Raw genomic sequence first — 23,567 nt, forward strand, 5'->3', positions numbered from 1 at the left:
TTAAGGGATTGCCGATGGGGGATGGCTGCTAGGTATGAGCGGCATTGTGTTGGTCAAGGCGTGTGGGTGGACGTGAGGAACATGAGGTAAATGGACACGGCGATGGTTCAGACAACCCGTGGTAACAGTGCAGACACCCGCAATCGACGGATTTTGAAGAACTTCCCCATTCGGACTATGCATCGAACAGCGCAGAACATCACACTCCAGCCCCATGCAAGAGCAAGTTCAGAACATGGCTCATGGATGAAAGTACAGATCTGCAAGCTTTGTCGCTCTACTCTCGTCACATGTAGCCAGACGAGAACATCGCCTCTGCACTTTCTCAAGATTTGGTGTTCGCATCTCCTCCGTCAGGCCCGGCGGGGCCATGTTCTTCTGACCGACTCGTGTCAGGCTGCGCGTTGCCTCGTCAAGCTAGCGCCTCGCACGGCCCCGCCCACACAGTGCGAAATACCTGTCGTATCATCTTTTCGCAACCTCCAGCACGACAGCGTCGACAATCTACTAACCAACAGTCAAGGTACGTCCCTCCAATATTGCTGAATCTCGTCGACTCTATACTAACAATACCGCAGATGGGTGCCCTCAAGTGTAAGCGCACACCGAACACCGCAATTGCCCGCTCGTAACTGATCCGCCGCAGATGTCGAGGAACTTCAGAAGAAGAAGCAGTCGGACATGATGCGCTTCTTGATGCGCGTTCGCGTACGTATAACCGATTGAGCTGGACAAAGTACTCTGCTAACAATGTGACAGTGCTGGGAGGTATGATTATCCCGAGACCCATGTCTCAATTGGTGTACTCGTTGAACTTTGCTGAGAGTGCATCGATAGCTTCGCCAACTTAAGGTCATCCACCGCGCAAGCCGCCCCTCGCGCCCCGACAAGGCCCGCCGTCTCGGATACAAGGCCAAGCAGGGTTACGTTATCTACCGCATCCGCGTCCGCCGTGGAGGTCGCAAGAGGCAGGCTCCCAAGTACGTGCAATCGACATCTTGAATCAGAGGACTATGCTAACATCATGTTCTAGGGGCGCCACCTACGGTACGCAACACGCAATCGAATTGCTATGGAACGAAAAACTGACAATCGAACAGGAAAGCCTACCAACCAGGGTATCAACCAGCTCAAGTACCAGCGCTCTCTCAAGTCCACCGCTGAGGAGCGTATCGGCCGCCGCTGCGCCAACTTGCGCGTGCTCAACTCCTACTGGATCAACCAGGACTCGACCTACAAGTACTACGAGGTCATCTGCGTCGACCCCCAGCACAAGGCCATCCGCCGCGATCCTCGCATCAACTGGATCACAAAGGCCGTCCACAAGCACCGCGAGGCTCGTGGTCTCACCGCCACCGGCAAGAAGAGCCGTGGTCTCGGCCGTGGACACAAGTTCAACAACACCACCGCTGGAAGGAGGAAGACCTGGAAGAGGCACAACACCCTCTCCCTCTGGCGCTACCGTTAAATGCATTGAGCATATGGTGTGCTTGGTGCAACGTCTGGTCGATTGTTTTCAGCGTATGGGCTGGCGTGAATGGCATAGGGTGTCCTGGGCTACGTAGCTTCCTAGCAGCAAAAAAGCTGTCAGGACTTTCAAAATCATACCGGATTCATGATCTTTACGAAGACAACACTTCAGTTTTTACCTTTTGCATGTGAAATGTCGGGGATCAAATGTGAAGATGCTGCGGCGGTTGAGGAAGGCGTCGTATTGACCGTGTTCTGTTCGGAGGAGCGAGTATGCCTTGCTATAGCCAAGAACGGATACAGGACTTTCACATGGGTGGCTGACCGGTACCGGTATTGGTAAGACAGCTGCACCATCGACGTCAGACGTACGGCAAAACCAAGATTAATGCGCTGTACTCGCTGTGACCTTTTCCGTGCATGCTTGGATGATTGCGACATAGATGATATTCGAGAGCCCAGAAGGAATTAATACAGGGTTCTTCTCGTGGCCAGGTCGGGCGTTGCTAAGCGTTGCCGTAGGCCCCTCTCAGCCAAAACATCAGCCCAAAACACATGCAGAGCACCTTGACGCCAGCGCAACAAGCGACCGCAGCTCCAATAGACGCAAAGGGTAACCACACTCTCTGCAACACTGACGACATGCGGCTGACCGAGCGATTAATCCAGACATTTGCAGCTTCCGTGGTTCAGCTTCCACTACCATGTTCCGACGTCCACGCGCAGCCAGCATCATCTGAGCAGCACTGCCCTGCCACACGACAAGGCAGTCAACGGGCAACCCCCACCAGGCTGCTTGACGACTAGAGCTGCCTACAAGGGCAGAGTGCGCGCACTGTGCAACCTCCCGCCAGCCTCTTCACTCCCGTCTCTTCGCGAATACCGCCGCCATGGTCAAAGCCGATGCCACGCGAAACTACTATGCCGACCTGAAGGTATCCCCGACGGCCAGCGAGAACGAGATCCGCAAGGCTTTCCGAACGCTGGCGCTGCAGTACCACCCAGATCGAAACCCCGGGCGCGAAGCCGAATTCGTCGTCCGCTTCCAAGAGATTCAGGCCGCACACGAGATACTATGCGATGCCAGCCTACGAGCCAAGTACGACGCCGACAGAAGGAAATACCGCAATGTATCTGCTCCTGGCCACACTCCCAATACACCGCGAACGAGACCGCCGCCGCCTCCGAGAAATGCATACACGACAACCACCCCACAAGGCTCGTACTATCGCGCACCTCCGCCGAAACCGCAGCCGCAAGCCCAGCGCCCTCCCCCACCGCAGCAACACCACAGCACATACAACACCGGTGCGGACAGGTTCTCGGGCAGGAACTTCCGCGCGCCACCAACAGCGCAACGACCGGACACAAAGGCCAGGGATGCAGAGGCTCGCGCGAATGTCTTCACGGCATGGCAGAAGATGAAGCAGCCACGGGGTGAGGATCCTCGGCAGCACAACCCAAGCGCCCAGAACAGTCCGCACACCAATCCGCAGAACAACCCCAATGGCACCCCCTTTGGCCGCAGTCAGAGCACCCGGGTCCCGTCGTCCAAGACTGGGTTTGACCCATCAACACCCGGCGTCGATGAAGGCCAGGCACGGTCAGCGTATAGGAACTATGCCCGCCCGGCTCCAACCCCACCCATGTCCACGACTCCTGATACGGATAGCCATGCCGACGACGTCCCATACTCAGAGGCCAACCGCGTTCGCACACCATATCACTCTCATGTAGCAGGCGAGCGTACCTCCATGTTCGAAGGCCTTGGACGGTCGTCCAGTGTGCGCAACTCACCAACACACTCGCACCGAGCAAGTTATTCGCAGGATGGGGGCGCCTTCTCGGACTCGGGCCGCAGAACACAAGGGAAGAAGGCTAGCGCGAAGCCGAACCCATTCGCTCATGGATATCCCGACTCTAGCGACGAAGAATCCGATTCGGAAGCGTCCAACATTGGCAACAAGCACCGTGACCCTCCTCCACCACCTCAAACTACAAGACCGCCTCCGCCAACCTGGTCAGAAGGCAACTTCACGACCCCTGATCCGAAACGACAGAGCAACGGCGTGCCAGGGAACATACCCAACAGCTTCAAGAGCAGGAGTGAAGAAAGCATCAACTTGAAATTCTCGCCTTCGGACTGGCATGGCAAGTTCGAAGGCAGTGGCAGTTACTTTGCTCCTAACATGCAAAAAGGTGCCAACGGAAAAGGCCGAGCCTCTCCAACCCGCGGCAGATCACAGCGAAATGCGGCAGACCGCAACCCCTTCAGCACGCGGCCGATGGACCCGCCTCCCGTTGCGCCCAACGGACAACCAATACCTCCTCCTCCACCAGGACCACCACCGGGTGTCAATTTCGCCCCACCTAAGATGGCGCCACACACTGCCAAGTTCAGTCCTCAAGCCTGGCAAGAGACGTTCAAGGATCCGAACTGGGTATACAATCAGGAGAAGGAGACATCGCCGCGTCGACCATCAGAGGCTACGAAACGTCCAAAGGCTGCGCGGAAGGCTTCGGTACAGCAGAACGGAGCGTCAAAGCCTCAGGAATCAACCGACTCAGCGAGGTCCAAGTACCAGGCCTTTGCAGAAGAGCCAGCAAATGGTGATGTAGATGCCATGGATATCGACCCTGTCCCACCACCAAGCGCGAAGCCCGCAAAGAAGGGAACGCGTACATCGCCGAGGTTGAACACGGCAGGTGCAGGGGCGACGCCGAATGGCTCTGCTACTGCACCTTCTTCTGCGACCACTGCAAACCCACCAGCCGAAGGACTGAATGGTCTTGGTCCAGACATGATCAATCCAGTCGTGGAGCCTCAAAACAACGGACTTTCCGGCTTGGGATCTGTAATGGATGCTCTCCCTTTCCCTTCCGGCGCATCCAGCTCATATCCCATCAAGGCAAACGCTGCAAAGAATCTCAAGTACCCAGAGATACCTCGTGCACCTATTCCACCTACCAAGCTGGATGTGGCTTCCGTAAACACGTACTTCGACCACATGGGCGTTTATGTCAAATCCTACAGAGCCTACTGTCAAACCCTTACTAGCCACTTTGCTGCGCGGAGCAGCGAGATGGAAGATTTGGATCATCACTTCATCCACCAGCGCGGCGAGACCACCAGGGGAATTGGGTTTGCGAGCTACATGGCCAAGATGGAAGAGGATGAAAGTGTCATGGAAACATGGAAGCTTGCGCAAGAAAGGCACATAACTGCGCTGCAGCAGTGTGCCGATGTGCGGAACAAGACCATGAAGTTGTACCAGACTCTACAGACCTGAGCCTGGCGCTTTGTCGCTTGCTTGAGTTTGCAGGTGTGCTGACGTGTTCTAGAGCGGCCCGTTGCCAAGGAGAGGGCAGACGCCGGGACCTTCATGACGTTGTCGAAGAGCTACAGGAGTTCACTTTGAAAAAGACGCAGTCCGTTCCTACGCATGCGGCAACTTCGCGCCGACGCACGTCTAGTTCAGTTCTTGGTATGAGGATCTCGAGCGCGTTCCGCACTGCTGCACGCAGTCCGCCGAATATGGACGGCGGTATCGAGATCTTGACAGGTAGAAGTGCGCCGAAACCCCAGCCACTGCTGTCGAGGAAGAAGAAATATCACGTTCTTGGGTAGCGATGGCGTTTGGGCTGAGCATTTAATACCCCCGATGCAGCTTCCAGGTTGCTACGTCATTGGATGTCTTCACGGTTCTGCACATGTAATTGTAGTAATATAGATATCTGTCATGGTACAAAAAGCAGGAACCCTACAAAGTCATCTTTGGATACACGTAACAACTTCTTACCCTGCATGTCACCCGCACCCTGGATCTGCATCTTGCGCGAACTTGACTCCCGCGGTTGCAGCGCATGACGCCCGCCGACCCGAGGCAGATTAGCATTTAGCACTAGAAGCACGCGCTTGTGCGGGCGGAAGAATAGACGGCTAAACAGCACGCCGAACTTCCATCTCATCTCTTCATCCACAGCGGACACCATTGTACCGCGATTGAGCAAAACTAAGTGGTATGACCGTCTTGGATCCAACTGCAATTTGCTTGGCTTCAGGATAGCCGTCCCGCCGGGTAAATAGGAGAGCGGCTGGCGGCATCGTGGGGCAGACTACCCCTCCATTCATAAGGGCCCATGGGGAAGGGCAACGTATAGCTATATAACATTGCTGCTTTTTTTCAGTTCAATCCAACTCTCTATTTCAACATCAACCAAATCAACTGAAACCCATACATACACACAAACAATCATGGCAGACAAAGAACCAATCGTAACCCACGTCTTCACCGCAGACCCCTCCGCCCACGTCTTCAATGGCAAACTCTACGTCTACCCCTCGCACGACCGCGAGACAGACATCGCCGACAACGACAACGGCGACCAATACGACATGAACGACTACCACGTCTTCAGCATGGAAGAAGTCGGCGGGCCCGTCACCGACCACGGCGTAGCCCTCAAGCAAGAAGACATTCCCTGGGTGCAAAAACAACTCTGGGCCCCTGACGCCGCGTCCAAAAACGGGAAATACTATCTCTTCTTCCCCGCCCGCGATAAGGACGGTATCTTCCGTGTTGGTGTTGCGAGTGGCGATAAGCCTGAGGGCCCGTTTAAGCCGGAGGCTGAACCTATCAAGGGCAGTTTTAGTATCGATCCGGCGAGTTTTGTGGATGAGGATGGGAGTGCGTATTTGTATTTTGGCGGGATTTGGGGTGGGCAGTTGCAGTGTTGGAAGACGGGGGAGTTTGTCCGCGAGGACTATGAGAGTATGGAGGCGTCGTCTGGCCCGGCGCTCTGCGCGAAAGTAGCGAAGCTGTCGGATGACATGACGACTTTCACCTCGGAGGTTAAGGATGTTGTTATCCTTGACGAAGCGGGCCAGCCTATCCAGGCGGAGGACCACGACAGGAGGTTCTTTGAGGCGGCGTGGATGCACAAGTATAATGGGAAGTACTACTTCTCGTACTCGACGGGGGATACGCATTTCTTGTGCTATGCCATTGGAGATAGCCCGCTTGGACCGTTTACCTACGGGGGAAGGATCCTCGAGCCGGTGATTGGGTGGACGACGCATCACAGTATTGCGGAGTTCAAGGGGAAGTGGTATCTGTTTTACCATGATAGTAGTTTGAGCAAGGGGGTTAACCATCTGCGGTGTGTTAAGATTAGGGAGATTGTGTATGATGAGCAGGGCAAGATTAAGCTTGCGGAGAGTCAGCCGAAGGTTATGTAAGGGATTGGTTGCGTTGCTATGTAGGATGGATGCTAGGATGGGAGGATCCACCAAAAGAACTTCTTTATCCAACTCAACTTTCCGCGTCGTTCAACAGGATAGCTCCCCTGCTTCACAGGTTCCTCTTCCATTGTCGACAAGGAAACATCATCCCTCACTTCCTCACTCCTTCTCCTCCTCTCCACCGCCCTCTGAATCTTGCCCTGCCGTCTCTCCTTCTTCCTCCGCTCGATCTCCTCCAACCTCTTCCTAATCTCCTTCGCCAAAGGACACGTCAAACACCTCTCCGCCTCCTCCTCCTGCTCAACCACTCCACTCCACTCCACTGTCCTCCCCAACACCCTCTCCACTTCAACTCCCGCCTCCCAAGCCCCCCACCCCACCATCTCCATATTCCTCACAAACCACATCCTAAACAGCTCATCCGGCAACTCGCAAAACGGCGCCGGAAACTGCTCTTTCCTGATATGCGGATTCGACAGTATTTTGCCCATTTCCGGTACTAATCCCGCTCCCTGAATACGTTCCCTGGCCCAGCTTGTGCCGATGGAAGAACAACTAGCGGGTACATTGGCCTTCTCATACCGAATGAGTCTGTCGATGCGGAAATCCCCGAATTGAGGGTATATGGGGCCGTCGCGGTATTCGGTCTTGCGTATGAGGAGGCGGGGGAAGGTGGAGGGGGACTGGAAGGGCATTTCGACTAGGCCTGCTGCTTGTAGCTTTTTGGAGGGGAGTATGCCGCGGGGGTCGAGGGTGTAGTAAGCGGAGTTTTTGTAGATGTGATTTTCAGCCTGCCATTTTGGGGGCGCCGCGACGGAGTCTGTTTTCCAGCATGCCGGTTTGGAGAGGAAAAGGTTTTTGCTGATGGGGGCGTAGATGTTTGACAGGGCTTCTGCGTGGAGAGGGGTTGTTGAGAAGTTTGGGGTGTTGAGGCGGCGGGTGGTGGGTAGGCCGGTTTTGGGTGGTGTGGTGGACATTTTGGAAAGTGGCTACAGTGGTGCTTGACGGTTTTGGTGGAAGTGATAGTAGTGGGAAGTTTTGGAGTTGAGAAGATCTGTGATGCTTAGAAGTATGTGCAGCATTTCAAATATATATATGGTGTCAAGTCGGTGCTGTGGTATAATGCTCATGTCTTTCCGTGGTTGAGTTAAGTGGGTTGGCCAGTCATGTCTCTCCTAATAGTATCAACTGAACTTCTTTTGAGGATTTGTAGGATGCGTCACTTTTTCTATTTCCCTACCAGGGTAGCGACGTATCCTCGGAGGTCTTTCGCTTGTTGCAAAACGTGGTTACCGTAGTTGCCTACTATAGGTATCCACTCTGCCGTCGAACACCCAGAACCACTTGAGATACTACAGGCCCTATCAAACTCACCCCAGATGTCAGCACACCCACAACGTCATCTCGTGACATATCCCACCCAATCTCGCCCTGTCCGTCCTTACACTCAAGCACACTCAACTACGCTATCATAACATAGGTAACCTCCCCATCTCCCAATGATGAACCATGTGATCAACCCCATGTTCCCCGTCTTGAAACTTGCATTCCGGATGCTTGCCTCCGCAGTCCTCCCGATGACAGGCATGTCCAAAAAAGCAGTTTACACGTCGGCACGCGCCGCCATATACACAGCGTGTTCTCTGACCTAGAAAACATAACACGCTCAACACGTCCTCGGTGATCTCGCTATGATCGTATTGGCATTCCTCGCCGTCGCATCCGTCGCCCAGGTGGTAGTGATAGCAGCTACGAACTCTACCGTTCCGGCGTTTGTGTTCGAGATAGTCGTCAAAGCAGTAGTCGGCGGGTCGTTGAACCACATTCTCGTCGACACGCTGGCCCGATGCGTTGACGGGTACGTAGCCTGGTAGCTCGTCTGTGATCACACAATTACTATCCCTCCTCGCGAACACCTCAAGCTGATCTGGCCTCCGGGTAGCGAGAAGAGTAAACTGGCACATTGGATCGTTGGGTAACTCGTCCGGTTCGTCTGTCGCTAGTCAGCTATACGGAGAATTCAACTAGCAGCATCCCCAAGGTAGGCCTTACCCTGTACGCCTTCCCTGCGCTTGCCGTCCATTACCAAGAATATCTTCGAGTCATGAACGGCAGTCACGTCCTCACAGAACCGGAGCATAGCTGGTGGACAATCCCCGTTCTCCGCCTTTATGAGGACGTCTACCCATAGTACGCAAGATTCTAGGTCGATATTCGGCCGCTTCTTCGAGTGCTTCTTGAGACAAGTACGCATGAGGGCTTCCAGCCTCGGACCTATATCGGCGTCAGTGTTGCTTTGGACGAATTCGCTGACATACTGATTTGTGTTAGCATCTGGTTGGTAACGCAAATTGGGTGTGTATATGTACTGGGAAGCTCATCGCGTCGATGTAGATGTAAACGAAGGGGTAAGGCGCCGTGGTTGGTTCGGTAGCCATGGTCGAGTCGGTCGCCATTGGTGAGCTCTGTGTAGCAGTGTGATAAAGGTAGCATCAGGAAGTATATTTGTCTCTTGGATTACACGTGAGGCTTGTTGTTCGAGCACGTGTCCAAGTCTCGTGTCTTGCACCACGTCTTTTCCAAATGACACCCGACGCTTCTGACCAAGACCGTAGTTGACACGACGAAAGCGACTTAACAACACTACCATAATCGAGAAACATCATGAGATTGCGCCTAGAGCGGCATGACCTATCAAACAACAGACCCATCCACCCAATAAACATAAAAAGAAAAGGACGGCGAAAGCCCGGGATATATAACAGATAAAAGAACCCCCACCCACTAACAATATCTTACACACTCCTCCACAACATTCCATCTCTTCCTCCTCCTCTCAACCTTCTTCTCCTCTGTAGCCTCCAAATCCTGAAGCTCCTTCAACTTCTCAAAGTCAATACTCTCCTTCTCCTTCTGCTCGTTCTTCTCTTTAGCCTCCTGCTCCAACTTGACCAACTCTTCTATATCCTTAAGTCGTGCTTCTTCTTGCTTTTGCCGATGGTCCTCTTGTTCGTTGAGGCGGCCTTGCTCATTGTCCTGTTCTAACTCATGCAGCCATACACCCTTGCCGTCGTTGAAGACTTCTTTGAGTTGGGGTAGCGTGCCGCAAACGCCATCGACTTCGCCCCAGGGTAGCCAGGTCTGCTCGGCTTCGGTCCATATGCCGCCTCGTCCGCCGCGGTTGTCCCAGTAGCGATCGCCGCCGACGAGGTGGTTGTGGTATCCGTCTGAAGACTGAGGCGCGCGGAAGTAGTTTCTCAACATGGCGCGTTTGTGGTCGGAGTACCACAAGTTGTCCCAGGTTATGTTGGCGGCTGGTGGACGCTCGCCGCTCGAGTGCGAAGAGCTGCTGAGGATGATGGCGGGGACGGAACCGGAGTAAGTGTTCTGGATCAGAGGAATGCTCTCCCAGGGTAGCTTGCGGCTGGGCAAGCCATCGAGCTCCAACGTAAACTCTAAATTGTCAATGTATGCTGGCTTTTCGTTGGGAGAGGGGTTGTGCTCGACGAAGTCGGGGCGCCAAAACGGGGTCTTGGTCTCGTTGAGGGCAGTGGGTAGGGACAGGTAACGGGGGTCTGATTCGGAGCGACTGTATTGCGACAAGTCGGTCGAGTTGTCGTGTAGAAGAGGCGCGAGTTCGTCTTCGACGCAGTAATCCAAGGGTTGGAAGAGCGCGTGGGTATAGTCCAAACCGACAGAAAACTCATGACGTGTAGTGTTCGCGAACTCAGCGCTGGCACGCTCCAGTCTTCGCTTGGCTTCTGACGTGCTCGCCCTGCCCGTGAGATATTCTTTGACTTTGGTACCCGTATGTTTCGATGCCACTTCCTCCGCATCTCTGCCCAGCTGCTGCTCGGCGAAGAGAGTCGCGAATACTGACTGAACGGTCTGGGACTGACTTCTCCCCTCCATAAACTTCTCCAGAGCAAACTGGTAAAGCATCTTCAAGTCGCTGGCCGGACCCATGACCATCTTGGAGTGAATGAACTTCGCCGGGGTGTCTGATATGCGTCGACCGTTCCCGCTTCCGTATGTATTGTCCGAGAGTATCGATTGAGGCACGTACTTGCATGCCATGTCGTCGTTCTCACAGATTTTCTCTGCGCCGAACACGATCGTCTGGTTGAACTTCTGGAAGCCCTGCTTGTTGACGCCATACTTCTTCAGCAGCCGCATGTTGGCGTCTGCCAACAGCCTCTTGTACTGCGTGACAATCACATCGCTTGGCAGCTGGAACATCGACTGTTGTCCGTCCACGATGAGAACCAAGTCATGGCCCTTCACCAGCTTCTCATTGCTCAGGTAATGCAGCGTGCTGTTCAGTGTATCCCTGTCCCACTTGACGTCCGACTCATATGGCTTGTGTAGCTGTACCGCAGTCGGCGGAGGGTAGTGAAGAAGCATAGCAGACAGAGTCGTCTTGCAAAAACCATCTGTATCGCGCTCGGCAGGCATGAGGAGGTGGAAGTTGGGCGTCGTCTTCTTGAGTTTCGGCGGTACGTGGTCGAGTTCGCCATTCTCGATCTGCAGCGTCGTGTTCGAGGGGGTCTTGAACGGCGAGTGTACGATGTCGGGCAGGGGCTGGAGATACGGTCGCCATGGGTAGTACGAGGAGAAGTTGTGGTATCGTGAAGATATGGCCTGTTGGAGTTAGCTTGGACCTCGCTGATGACGTCCAGTTCTGGAGGGGTATGCCGCATATCTCGACGTCGTCTTCTCTGGTGTCTGTAACAGTTTAAACGTACCTCATGATTCCTCATACCCGTCAGTCCAAGCAGAACTGTGAGAAGTGCAATCGTCAAGACCATCATCCGCCCTCTTCGCGTACATGCCCATTGCACGGCGGCACTTCCAAACTCTTTGGGCGACTGTGTCGGAGACATTGGCAATGCCAGCATTGCATCGCCTGCCATGGTGGGTGTGGAAAGGAAAGAGCGATTCGACGACCTGTGACTCCCTCGCTGGAAGCGGAAGTTGTCATACTTGGTCGACGGCCAGGTGGGACGCGCTTTCTGTATCCCCTCTGTGTACCTTCCGTCTGGTGTCCCTGCGTCCCAAACGCCAGGGTCTCAACACGGATAGTCGTCGTCACACGTCACGGTCCGATCAAGAACGCGCGTAATCTCCACTGAGTTGCAGTTCTCTGTTTCGAAACAATGCCGCTGCCATTCCGCACGCGCGCGCAACAGGTATATCCACAACTGTGCGAAACATGTTGGAAACGGCTTGTGTGTAGCCCTTACATTTCTTAGAGGGATGTTGAGTTCAAGAGAAAGTCAGCCATGGACACGATGATAGGCGTACCCCTGTCTGTCGCGTCGCGTCGCTAATCTCAACGCGGGCTAGAGGCGGAGCCGCTTCGGCAGTCTTTGCTTTGCAGATCCGATGGATCATCAGGAACACTCGTCATAATTGCCGCTGCACATGGCTGTTCGCATGTGAACTACGTGGGGATCCGCTTATGATTGCTGTAGCTTGGGCAATATCTCCAACAATCATCTGAAGAGATTTCAGGAGCTGCAAATCGATGCACCTACGATCTTCCAAAGGCTAAATCGGGCAGCTTACAGCTAGCTTCTTTTGATTTTCGAGGCTGACAGCAGAGAAATTGTGTGCTGATCTGATCATCCGTACAACCTTTGTGGAGAGTCGTACGACAACTGTGTCGCAATGGCTTGCGCTGTGATGGCAGTCGGTCAGACTCTTCATATACGCAGCAGCCAGTAAGGGTTTGTAGCATGAACCGTCAAGCTCCACCCCCTAGAATCCAGCGATATACCGATGCTTATCCGTAACCTCAGTAACCTCGAACTTCATGCCAACCCTAAGATCCCCCACCGACTTCGGCACAGCAAGCATACCATAGCAGGGCTTGTATGTAATCCCCTCGTCGATCCTCCGGTACTTCATCAGCGTGTCCCAAGGCTGCGTCTTGTGCTTCTCCGCCGAATCAGGATGTACATTGGGCACCTGACAGCGCGCGCATCGCTGGGTGATATCCAGAACGATTGGCTTGTCACCAGCATTAGGCGTAATCTTGATGGCCTTCCAGCGATCTTCGTCCCAGGGCGCGTTGGCATCGCCCTTGACGAGGATGTTGGGTCGGAAGCGGCGGACGTCAATGGTAAGGTCTTCTGCGGCTTTGAGACGCGTGTTGAGCTCGTCGATGCTGGATTGGTTGCCGACTAGCACGGGCATCAGGTCGGGGAAACAGGTCGATGCATCTCTTCCTAGGACGCCTGGTGCACCGTTCGATACTAGAGGTCTGGGGTCTTCGGAGACAGGGGGCTTGTACACGAGCCGTACTTCTTTATCGAAGAAACTGTTGAAGGGAGCAGTCATCTTCGTAGAGTACACGCGGGTTCCCGTTGTAGTACTCCAGATCTTTGCCGAGTGCTCTTCGGTATTGTCGTCGAGCCATTCCTTAGATGGGTGAGCCGGGATTGAAAACTCCAACTTCTCATCGACCGAGTTTGGCGCTGGTGCAGTAACGGTAAGGGTATCAGTCTTTTCGTCGTAGGTTGGTCGGATCAGTGTCATCTTGGAGTTTTGGCGGATCGTCAGGAACTCGTAGGTTGGGTAGCTCACCCACATCCATTGACGATCTGGCTCTGTCAGCATATTACATCTCTCCGATCTGATAATAAAGGCGCACCGAGGTCAAGGCCGGTTGGCAAGAGCTTTGCCGACTTTACGCTGATGCCGTGGCATGACTTGATGGGGTGTATGAAGAGCCCTGTGATCTCTGTCGCTGCTGGTAAAGGCCCAGCATTACTCTTTGCTTGCTGATTCTTGGTGAAATAGATGTATGTGAGAATGGGTAAGACGAAAATCGATAGTAGGATCGCGACCTGCGTAGTGGCTGTGAGTGCCATGTTGCTGGCTGTGTTACCGAACAGTCAAGATTATACGGCTTGCGCAGAAACTCAGCAAGGTAGGTAAACTGCAAGTGTTCCTCCCCAACGAGTTCTTTTTCTGCCGTGTACTAGTCACACAGCTCTCTTCTTGTGTCATGTACTAATGCAAATATAGCTGTAGGGCGTGGTCTGACAAATTTAGAATCAGTGCATCGGTCCAGAGCAATGCCAGAACAGATGTCTTGCCTAATCGAGTGATGCAGAGCGGAGTATATAGCTACACTTGACACTTGACGACAATGACGCATTGAGCGGGGAAGGCGTCCGCAACGTAATAGGCTAGCGCTGCCGAAACCTCGCGTGTGCGGCGTCTCCGCGGCAGTCATGCATCGCGAGAACGCGACCGCGACATCCAAACATGCGACCTCCTACAAACTCTCAGACCGCATCCTCTTGCGCGTCCTACAATCACCACCATCATCAGACTCCTCCTCCTCCCCCTCCCGCACCCCATTCAACCTCTCAATCTCCCCCTCCAACTCAACACAATACCCATCCAAATCCTGCGCCTGCTTCACCTTCCCCTCCAACTCCCTCACGCGCTGCTGTAGCCTAATATTCCCCTCCATACGCAGCATGCATTCCCTCTCCGCAGCATCAGCCCGTTGCTTCTCCTTCTCGACTTCGTACTCCGCGTCTTCCAAAGCTCGTCGCCGCAACTTCTCCGTTGTCTCGTATTCTTTGAGGTCGGATTGGCAGCTGAGGAGTTGAGAGTCTTTGTCGAAGAGGGTGCCGCGGAGTCTGGCGGCTTCGCGGCGGGTGTCGGTGCAGGTTTTGTTGGTGCAGCGGGAGGGGGGTTGGGTGCGGGTGGCTGGTGTTGGGGATTCGGGCTCTGATGGTTGGCTTTGAGGATGGGGTGTGGAGCAGTCGATTGCGCTGTCGGGCATGTCTTGCTCCCATTCCTCGCGCTCGCGCACGCGTGGTGTAGATGGCATAGGTGTAGTACTCGCCATGTAGCTCCGATACTCCGCCCCGGACATACCGACCTTCTCTTTCGGCTCGTCGAATCGGTCGTAGTTGTATGGGTATCGCTGATACAAGGGACCATTTACGGAGGCGGCGATGGCTCGCTCTTGCGGCGTGTACATGTTCTCGTATCGCTTCATCGCTTCTCGTTGGTAGGCTACGCCTGTAGGTAGATCCGGATATCCTTGGTACGGGCGAAGCTTCTCAATTGTTGACAGGGTGACGTAGGGCCAGGTCTTTGGATCTTCCTTCTCGTAGGTAGGGATGGCGCGCTTGATGCTCGCATATAACCTTGATGAGACGAAGCTGAAGGTGCCCTCATAGCGCGGTAGAGGTGCCATCTTCGAGTCGAGATCGTGTTAGCCATTTTTGCTGCGTCGACGGCCATGCTTGACCTACCTTGAGAGTCTCTGACGCGAAACGAGGAGTGGAATGCTGCTGCTGTCGGTTGGAAGAAGCAGGAGAGATTTTGCTAGCTGCAGGAGGCACTCGTCGTGATCAAATCCCCGCCCTTTCGGTTAGTCTGGAAGATTCGCGGTGAGAGGTCGAGCGTTCCTCGCTCACCTTCACCATGAGCCATCTTCACCTTCGGTTTCCATGGAACCTTAGAATGTTTCTCGTATTGAACGCAAGATCGTTAAATCTATTGAGATAAGAGCATTGGATTGGGGTATGGAGCTGACAGATGCCACACTACCAACAAGTCCCACGGACCAGGTAGGGGCAGCGATAAAGTATCCCAAGCACGATGTTTCCAAGCTAAATCCATATGACGCAATCGTATATTTGGTGGTCCGGTGACCCTACTCCCAAATGTCTCGTTGCTCAACTTTTGTTTCCGGAAAGACCAGTATACGCCGGTACCACGATCAAACGCACGCACAGCCGTCATGTTGCGACCGCAGTTCTTAAACCTCGACCTTTGGCTTCTTCCGCGGTGGATCTGCGATATCGCCCTCCGCTTTCTTCTTTTGCAAACCTGTGCCCTGTTTTTTCTTCTTCATCTCTTCCAAAATCTTGAAAATTTGCTGCTTTTCCACCATCGTTTCCTGCTTCGCCGCCACTGTTTGTTGCTGTGCTGTCACAGTATCTTGGTTGCTCTGTTTGACTTTATCCTTGAGTCTTTTGACCTCTTCTCTACTGTTCTTATGGTTCTCTTCATGTCTAACCAGACTTTCCTCGAGCTCTTTGATCTCTTTGTCGGCAATCTCAGCTCTTGCTCTCGTTTCCTCGTATTTGGATGTTACCGTAGCCAACAATGCCTTTGCATTGCTAAGGTTGGTCTGTTCTTGCAAGAGGAGCTTGCGCGTCTCTTTTTCGTGCTCATCCATCAACTGCGCGACCTTTGAGGCTAATCCATTGAGAGTCGCTTGAAGCAGAGTAGATCTTTTTTCAGCGCTATCAGCTCTGATGTTTGCCACCAAGATCTCCTTCCTGGTCTTGTCGAGCTCTTCTTCCAGCTCAGTCACTCTGGTGGCAGTCGCTGTATCTGTATCGTCGAGCATCTTCATGATCTCATGAATGGCTGTTTTCGATGAGCTGTCTTCTGTGGCGTCTTCGTTGGAAAGCGCGTTCTCGGTGTCTGCCTTCTCATGTGTAGTCGGTACCGGGCGGGTCGTTCTGCTCATCCACTCCTCGAGCTCTTCAGAAGGTATATGCGGATATTTTCGGAGTTCACCGTGACGATCGTAGTTGAAAGGGTAGTAACAGAAGAGTCTCGCGACATTCTTTTGCCCTGTTGTGGTCCTGTTTCGTGCAATCCGGAGAATATCACACTTGTCCATTCTTTCCATGAGCGTCTGGTCGTAGACCATATATTCTGGGATGAACTTGCTGTTTCCGTAGTTGAACCCAGTCTCGGTTGAAGCACTCCTATGTATCAGAGGCCAAGTTCGGGGGTCATGCTTGTCGTACTTTCGAGTGACTAGCTTTACATATTCCCGCATGAACTTCCCGTGCCACGTAAAGTGACCGTTCCAGTTTCCATACGGCTCGATCTTGTCGCTATCCATCTTTGAGAGCTTGGGGTAAATGATGTAGAAAACAGTTGTTGGACTTCGCACGAGGTGTAGTGAACGTAGGTGGAGAGTAAACGCACCTCTGGAGGACTACGTGGAGGAACAACATCTTTATACAGGGCCCTGCTATGAGTACAGATAAGTGTCGCCAAATGAGTTAGATTACCGGTTTCCTTCACCTCCACGTCCTGACGAAGACGCGGTGAGATGCCGCAGCTGGCTTCGGACGCCATCGGATACGTCCATCGAAGAACACATTCGCATAGCAAACACAGCAACGATCACCACAGCACACCTATCCCCATATACCCATTACCATCACGCAACCAAACACCGCAGTGAGACACAAAACCCGCGCCACACCCTCGGCCCGACTCGCAGGATGCATTGCATGTGGGGGAGAAGCGCCTGCACGAGGGGGCCAGCCTCACCAACCAGTCAAGCTCGGCAGCGCGCTGCGGCACAGTCACAACAAAAAAGGACCGCCCCCGAAGTCTGACTCAAAATGCAGGTACACACCAAAGAGGGTGCGTCTACAGGGCGGGGGCAGGCGGTAGACAGTATCGGTGACACACATGCAGACGAGGCAATAGCCGTCCGGGGATGCATGGTGCATGGTGCAGTGTGCATATGCAGGAACGGGAGTTTGCAGGTAATGTGTGTAACGTGAGTGACGACAGTGCATGGAGTGCCAACGTCGATGGCGATGGCGATGTCAACGTTCACGGTAACGTCAATGTCACGGCGAGGAATGCGGGGAATGCAATGACACACATTTCTAACGAGAGATTTCAATTTGATTACCGTAGTATATACCCAAGGCCCCAACCATGAACCATAGTACCACAGACCCAGTGAGGCCGAACCCATGCCCACACCTTGACTCCAACCCCCAGCAAAAACACCCTATGCCTAAACGCCCGCCAAAATCTACCTATAATGCAAGAGACAAGACAAGACAAGACAAGTCGCCATCATAAGATGAGGGTATAGAAGTAAAAAAGAAACACCCATGCCGTGAGTGAGTACATGTTCGGCCATCGCCCATACGAACAGTCTTGTGTTCTGCGTTGGAAACGCTGATACATGAGGGGCGACAAGCATATAGCGTGTGCGAAGACAGTCGTGATGGTGCCAGACATGTGAATGAAAGAGTGAAAATTGCAGATGCTGTGAACATAGTGAAGATGATGGTAGTGCGTGCATGTTGCTAGGACACTCAAAGGAAGATTAGAGTGTCGGTAGCTCAGCCGCTGGGAACCGTGAAAGCAATGGCAATGGGATGAAGGAGTGACGTGATGCGACGGTGGTCGCGATGCTGGGCGCAGTGACGCTATGGTGGAACTAAGCCTTTGCTGAAGTCTTCTTGACGGAACCCTTGTTGGAGACGCGGGTAGGTGTCTTGGGCGACTTGGCGGGCGACTTGGGTGATTTGGGCGACTTTGGTGTGCGGGCTTTGGCTGGAGTCTTCTTGGGCGAAGGTGTCTTGCCGGGGAGCTTGGGGAGGAACTCGATGGACGGGACTTGTTCGGTCTCCTTCTCCTCGAGCATCTGGAGGATGACGTCGACGATCTTCTTGACTTCTGCGTAGGTCTTGTTGAAGCCGAGCCACTGGTCTAGCTCGCGGAGGACGTCGATGGGCGCCTCGAAGTGCTTGCCGATCTTGGGGTGGACACTCTTCTCGGCTTGGTCGTTTTTGGCTCCGGCGGCGACTTGACGGGAGTAGTGGTTTAGACGCGCTTCCTCGGACTTCTTGAAGGCGATGTCATAGGTGGTGCCTGGGAACTGCTTCTCGATTACCTCGAACTGGCGGAGGATGAGCTGCACTTTGCGGATCTGCCACTTGGTCTTGTTGTAGGTCGCGCGCTGGTAGTGCTTGCGGCAGAAGAGAGGCCAGTCGGTGACGTCGCGGGTACACGCCTTGTTGCGGCCAAAGTGGTCGGAGATGACCTTGCGCGACAGGTCTTTGGTGTACTGGCCAGTCATGCAGCGAGTGTGCTCGTCGTTCATGCAGAGGAACTCGCGCTGTGAATCGGGTACGTCTTCGCCGTCGTCGAGAGACTCATCACCAGAGGCGTCGGGCTCGGCCTTTACTCAGTTGATACTCGGTCAGTTCATGGATTCAATGGTGAAGTGGTGACTCCGCACATTGCGCGAGATGCGTGCGGATGGGGGGCTTTGCACTTACGAGGTCGGTCATGACGGTGTCAGGAGTCTTGACAGTGGGCGATGAAGGCTCTTCCTTGGTCGACTTGGGAGTGGAAGGTGGTGCAATTATGAGCGCCGAGGTGATGTCAGGAGAATCACTCGGGTCCGCGATGATGTTCTTGACAGACATCGCGCTGCGAATGGTGTCGGCCTGAGTGACCTCAGGCGTAAAGGAAGCGCCAGCGGCGGTGTCGGGGGTCTTGATCATATAGTCGGTGGACATGTTGACTGAGTCCGTGGGTAGATATATTACTAGTAGAGGGACGACTGTTGAAGGTCGGTCGGCTGCACTGCTGTTGACGAGAGTTCAGTCTGTTGTTAAGAAAGTCTCGAGGGAGGTGAGCGGAGGCGGGTTATAAGTGGGAGAAAGGGTGGGAGGCGGCGGTGCAATCGCGGCAGGCCGATGGGAAGTGAAGGTGACTCTCAAGTGACCAATTTTTACTGTTTGAACAGACCGCCTGAGCAACCCGCCGTCACCTCAGGACGGACTCAACCACGTCCCTGACTATTGTCCGTGATTCACATGTGCCGTCGTACAATGCAACGCACTGCGGCCCGAGACCGCTCGACCGCTTGAGCCCCGCTGAACTGCCATCTGCCTGGTAACCTGGGCCAATGATGAGCCCGTGAGACTCGCGATACACGTCCCTGCCAAGACAATCGTTTGTTCAAGCCCTGGCCAGCCTTTTCTTCGAGCCGCGTATGACGCCTCGATATCGCGACCCGTGTGAGTCCAACACTTGAAGATATTAATCATGGAATGGTCGGGAAGATGAAACAATCGCCGCAATCGCCAACCCGAGTGGCAACTAGGCAATATTGAAGCTGTGCCGCTACTGAAGGATGATTTACACTCAGAGTAGGCCCGCGGAATGTTGTTACGGTACCCACATTGACAGAATACGAACCAGACAAACCTTCGAGTAGGGTTGAATGAAGTGAGAGAGTGAGAGGAATGGAGTCACGCATACGGTGATTGAAGCCTAGGAATGAAGTCTCCAGACGTGACATGGAAGTTCGAATACGATTGAGTCAAACGAATCCTCCACGCATCTATGACGGCCCCCAAGTGACTGTTAACCGACCCAACCGCGATGGTGTACGTCTAAGAGCTCAGAGTCGACAATCAGGGCTCGTGCCAACAGTTCGCCAGCCCGACCCTTGTGAAGAGACTTACTTGCCGAAGGGTAGATGTAAACGAGCATCTACGGCGTGGCATGAGTTGGTTCCCGTTCCCGTTCTAGTTCCATGTTGTCTAGGTTTTGATAAGTTTAGTGCCTTCCAAGGTTCCGAGGTCGTAACCGCGCAGCGCTTGTGTCGAGAACTGTTGATCAAACACTTATGCGATCCAGCCAATCTAGAATGCGCAAATCTGATGTGCCTGGCGAGATACCGTATACGTCTGAGGCTTAAGGCCGGCAATGCTCCTCCACTACGATCTCCGGACCGAACCCAATTGACTACGCCGCGAAGGATTCCAAGCTGCTATAGGTCGCATTCCGACGGCGGCTATGGGAAGTTACTCAATTGGTGGATACTCCTAAATATAGTGGAAATAGTACTAGTTCTTTTGCACTCTTTGGACTTGTGCCTTTGGAGAAATACGGGGCGAACCGCGGATCGGGGCCAAAAGCGTGCATGAGGCTGAGTCTCTGTGTTACTATTCGACATTTATCTCCGGGACTTGGAACTTCGAAACAATTATCCAAAGTAACACGACTGCGTATGTCCCGTTGCATACCTCAGCGATGCCGATGCGATCTGAACCGACATGGGACGGACGGTTACGAAAGGGATTTCCACGTAGAGGATAGCGGACCATGTCACGCGTACGACTGCGGCAAGTACCAACACGGCCGGCGCGTAGAGTAAAGTAACGATGAAAGAAACTTTGTTGTGGGTGTCTTATCTGGTCAGTACCGAGAGCATGGTAGCTCCGTGTACCCCGTATGGTTGGGGAAGGGGAGACGGATAAACTCGAGGGTGGTGATGGTGGGAGGGAAATGGCTTGGAGATGGCTTATGTCACTATCGGGCAAATCACGTGCGCATCATTCCGTCAACAGACAGCGCCTAGCGTCTTTCGCGCTTGTAGCGTCAAGTGGTAGTGAGGAGCTCCTGTTCTGCGCATCGTCACGCTGCACGGCACCCACAGGCAAATCGCGGGACACGCCAGCAAACTACTGTTTATCGCTTGAGATGCGCCCACACGTCATTCCTACCACGCAACTTCTTTCTACACACTGCATCCTGAGCTGAGCGCGTCCGCGGCCACTTTCCTCGCCCTGCAACCCACGAAGCGCCCTCACAGCCACCATGCCGCCGACCACAGGCACTCGAACGTCTACAAGACAGGGGCGGGCCACGGTCCGACCTACCAACTACTATGCGCGCACCTTCGCCGGCCGCCTCGCCGCCAGCGGGATGGAGCAGACGCCCGAGGCTTCCAACAGCGCGCCCGGCTTCCTGCCCGCCCTCACACACTTTACCGGCGCCGTCGACGCATTCCCCAAGGAGATAATCAAGCACTTCTCCATGTTCAAGGAAGTCGAAGCCAAACTCCACGACCCAGAGCAGATGCTCACGGAGCTGCTTGACGAAATCGCCCAGCAGCCCGTCACCACCAAGGCGCAGCTGGCGGCTGTAGAACAGGCCTCTACAGCATCCGAAAACAATACCAATGTACGTTCTTGTTTGAGCGCACGCCAGTACCCTAGGCTCACCATTCGCAGCTCAACCCATCCAACCCCGACAGCCTCTCACCCGAAGAGCAGGCAGCGATCCAGAAGCGCCAGCTCTTCTTTCGCCTCAGAATGCTCATCGCGAACATGCTTCCCACGCTCGACGAGAAGCTGGTAGTCCTCCAGGGCGCCAAAGCCACCAAAGACAAGGGCCTCATGCGCATGCACCACTCCTTCTCCCAGCTCGACGGCGAAATCAGCGACGAAGCGCGATACGGCAGCCTCACACACTGGGCATACGCGGACAAGGAGGAGAAGAAAAAGGGCGGCCAAAACCACGAGCGACAACGGCGCGAGGTGGCTGCGGCGAACAATCTGGCCGCGGCAGCCCAGCATGTGCATGACGTCGACTCAATCGCGGCGAAGAGCGAGGCCAGACGCGAAGCCATGCAGGCCAACAAGCGCAGTCGTCATCACCAGGTCGATTCCGACTTCGACGACCGACCCGCCAAGAAGCCACAGAAGAGGAAGCCCATGCCCGCAGAGCCAGCAGGGCCAGACAGCAGGAACCTCGGGTTGGGCATCTCGAGCAATGGCGCAGGTCCGCACGGCAAGCGAAAGAAGACCGAAAAGGCCCTCGCTGCAGCGGCACCTGCTGCCCCGGCCATGGAGCGATCAATAAGCAATGCTCTGAAAGCTACCAGCAACGGCGTACGAGGTGGCTCAAGCCCACGGGGTACCCCAGGTCCAGAGAGCGCCGCAGCGAAGCGCAAACCGCGTGCCGCTCCCGTGCCTGCGCAACGCAAGAACCCGCTTCCGCCGTATTCGCCCCCAATGGCATCGTCACCCCTGGCCGCCAATTTTGCCATCAACAAAGCAATTGCCGGTGCATCGGATCGACCGCTGTCTGCACGTGCGCGGAAGAACTCCACAGCCAACTCGGTGGCGTCGCTCAAAGACCAAGAGGCTCCTGCGGCACGGCGCCCCTCCTCTTCTCATTCCGTACAACAAGCCGCTAGCAGCAATGTCATTACAGAGCTTGAGCAGGCTGCTGGGATCGTGCGGGACAATACCTCGGTAAAGGGCGCATCGACTCCCAAGGAGAGCGCAGAGGTCCCGCCGCCCTTTGACACATCCAACATGAAGTTGGAAGATTTGGGACAGCCTGAGCCAGAGAGTATGGACGTTGATCCTCCCGTGCCGGCAGCAGCCTCTGCAAGGCCCGGTCGCACCTCAAAGACTGCGACACCTGTCATTGGCGCGTTCCCAGAGATATCAATGGCGAGAAGTCGCAGCAGTCGCAACGCGAACAATGGCAACTCCAACTCCAACACATCATCCGAGAACAACAGCACGACAGGCACCGGGTCGAAACGAGGCCACAAGAAGAACACGCAACCGACTACTGCCACTGCCTCCCCCGCCATGAAACCCGTTCCCAACGTGAAATCGAACCCTCCGTCCTCCGCCGCAAGCTCCGTCGCACAAGAACAAGAATACCAAGAAGCCGAGGTAGAAGCCGAGCCCGAATCGGAAGCGGAAGAAGACGGCGACGAGCCCCGATACTGCTACTGCAACGAAGTGTCGTATGGCAACATGATTGCCTGCGACAACGACGACTGTCCCCGCGAGTGGTTCCATCTTGCTTGCGTCAACCTTGACAAACCGCCCACTGGCCGGACCAAATGGTTCTGCAGTGACGAGTGCAAGGAGACACACACCAAGACCAAGGCCAAGGGGGGTCGTCCGGGCAGTAGTAGGCAATAGGAATTAGGAAGGAGTTCAAGGCGTTCTGGGACGGGTCCAGCGGGAGCTGGGTCTAGGCAAGGCCCGAAGGGTAAGGGCAAGGCTAGGTTAAATCTCTGGGATGGTTGGAATGCTTTGTAGAGGGAGCTTCCAACCGCGGTTTGCATTTCTTTGGATTCTTGTGTGGGTTTCGCGGCGTTGTCCCTCTGGGCTTGGGTAAAGGGCGCATCTTCTCTCTTATGATCATGATTTCTGGACCGGTGATATCCGCTTTGGAGGGCACTGGCGTTTTGCATCGTCCAGACATGGCATCGAGAAGC

The 23,567-nt window shown here is 54.4% G+C and overlaps 8 protein-coding genes across 8 annotated transcripts; 3 read left to right on the forward strand and 5 right to left on the reverse strand.

Annotated features, from left to right (window-relative positions):
- Positions 1 to 2,360: 2,360 nt before the first annotated feature.
- On the forward strand, positions 2,361 to 4,760 carry J4E78_007390 (uncharacterized protein; the record flags this gene model as incomplete). The annotated part of the gene is made up of 1 exon (XM_049367997.1): positions 2,361 to 4,760. One exon carries the CDS (start codon positions 2,361 to 2,363, stop codon positions 4,758 to 4,760), a length of 2,400 nt encoding a protein of 799 aa, XP_049220318.1.
- A 965-nt stretch (positions 4,761 to 5,725) lies between these two features.
- J4E78_007391 (uncharacterized protein) lies at positions 5,726 to 6,709 on the forward strand (the record flags this gene model as incomplete). Its single annotated transcript, XM_049367998.1, has 1 exon — positions 5,726 to 6,709. One exon carries the CDS (start codon positions 5,726 to 5,728, stop codon positions 6,707 to 6,709), a length of 984 nt encoding a protein of 327 aa, XP_049220319.1.
- Positions 6,710 to 7,701: 992 nt separating this feature from the next.
- Positions 7,702 to 11,625, reverse strand: J4E78_007392 (uncharacterized protein; the record flags this gene model as incomplete). The annotated part of the gene is made up of 5 exons (XM_049367999.1): positions 7,702 to 7,766; positions 8,361 to 8,705; positions 8,765 to 9,029; positions 9,512 to 11,353; positions 11,458 to 11,625. 5 exons carry the CDS (start codon positions 11,623 to 11,625, stop codon positions 7,702 to 7,704), a joined length of 2,685 nt encoding a protein of 894 aa, XP_049220320.1.
- Positions 11,626 to 12,472: 847 nt separating this feature from the next.
- On the reverse strand, positions 12,473 to 13,587 carry J4E78_007393 (uncharacterized protein; the record flags this gene model as incomplete). The annotated part of the gene is made up of 2 exons (XM_049368000.1): positions 12,473 to 13,317; positions 13,368 to 13,587. The coding sequence occupies 2 exons, from the start codon at positions 13,585 to 13,587 to the stop codon at positions 12,473 to 12,475; spliced, it is 1,065 nt and encodes a 354-aa protein (XP_049220321.1).
- Positions 13,588 to 13,997: 410 nt separating this feature from the next.
- On the reverse strand, positions 13,998 to 14,936 carry J4E78_007394 (uncharacterized protein; the record flags this gene model as incomplete). The annotated part of the gene is made up of 1 exon (XM_049368001.1): positions 13,998 to 14,936. One exon carries the CDS (start codon positions 14,934 to 14,936, stop codon positions 13,998 to 14,000), a length of 939 nt encoding a protein of 312 aa, XP_049220322.1.
- Positions 14,937 to 15,503: 567 nt separating this feature from the next.
- Positions 15,504 to 16,607, reverse strand: J4E78_007395 (uncharacterized protein; the record flags this gene model as incomplete). The annotated part of the gene is made up of 1 exon (XM_049368002.1): positions 15,504 to 16,607. The coding sequence occupies one exon, from the start codon at positions 16,605 to 16,607 to the stop codon at positions 15,504 to 15,506; it is 1,104 nt and encodes a 367-aa protein (XP_049220323.1).
- Positions 16,608 to 17,957: 1,350 nt separating this feature from the next.
- Positions 17,958 to 19,044, reverse strand: J4E78_007396 (uncharacterized protein; the record flags this gene model as incomplete). Its single annotated transcript, XM_049368003.1, has 2 exons — positions 17,958 to 18,701; positions 18,802 to 19,044. The coding sequence occupies 2 exons, from the start codon at positions 19,042 to 19,044 to the stop codon at positions 17,958 to 17,960; spliced, it is 987 nt and encodes a 328-aa protein (XP_049220324.1).
- Positions 19,045 to 21,136: 2,092 nt separating this feature from the next.
- Positions 21,137 to 23,268, forward strand: J4E78_007397 (uncharacterized protein; the record flags this gene model as incomplete). Its single annotated transcript, XM_049368004.1, has 2 exons — positions 21,137 to 21,502; positions 21,553 to 23,268. 2 exons carry the CDS (start codon positions 21,137 to 21,139, stop codon positions 23,266 to 23,268), a joined length of 2,082 nt encoding a protein of 693 aa, XP_049220325.1.
- Positions 23,269 to 23,567: the final 299 nt, after the last annotated feature.

The sequence above is a fragment of the Alternaria triticimaculans genome, assembly GCF_023758025.1.
Source record: "Alternaria triticimaculans strain BMP 0046 chromosome Unknown scaffold_11, whole genome shotgun sequence".
In the NCBI taxonomy this organism is placed as follows: domain Eukaryota; kingdom Fungi; phylum Ascomycota; class Dothideomycetes; order Pleosporales; family Pleosporaceae; genus Alternaria; species Alternaria triticimaculans.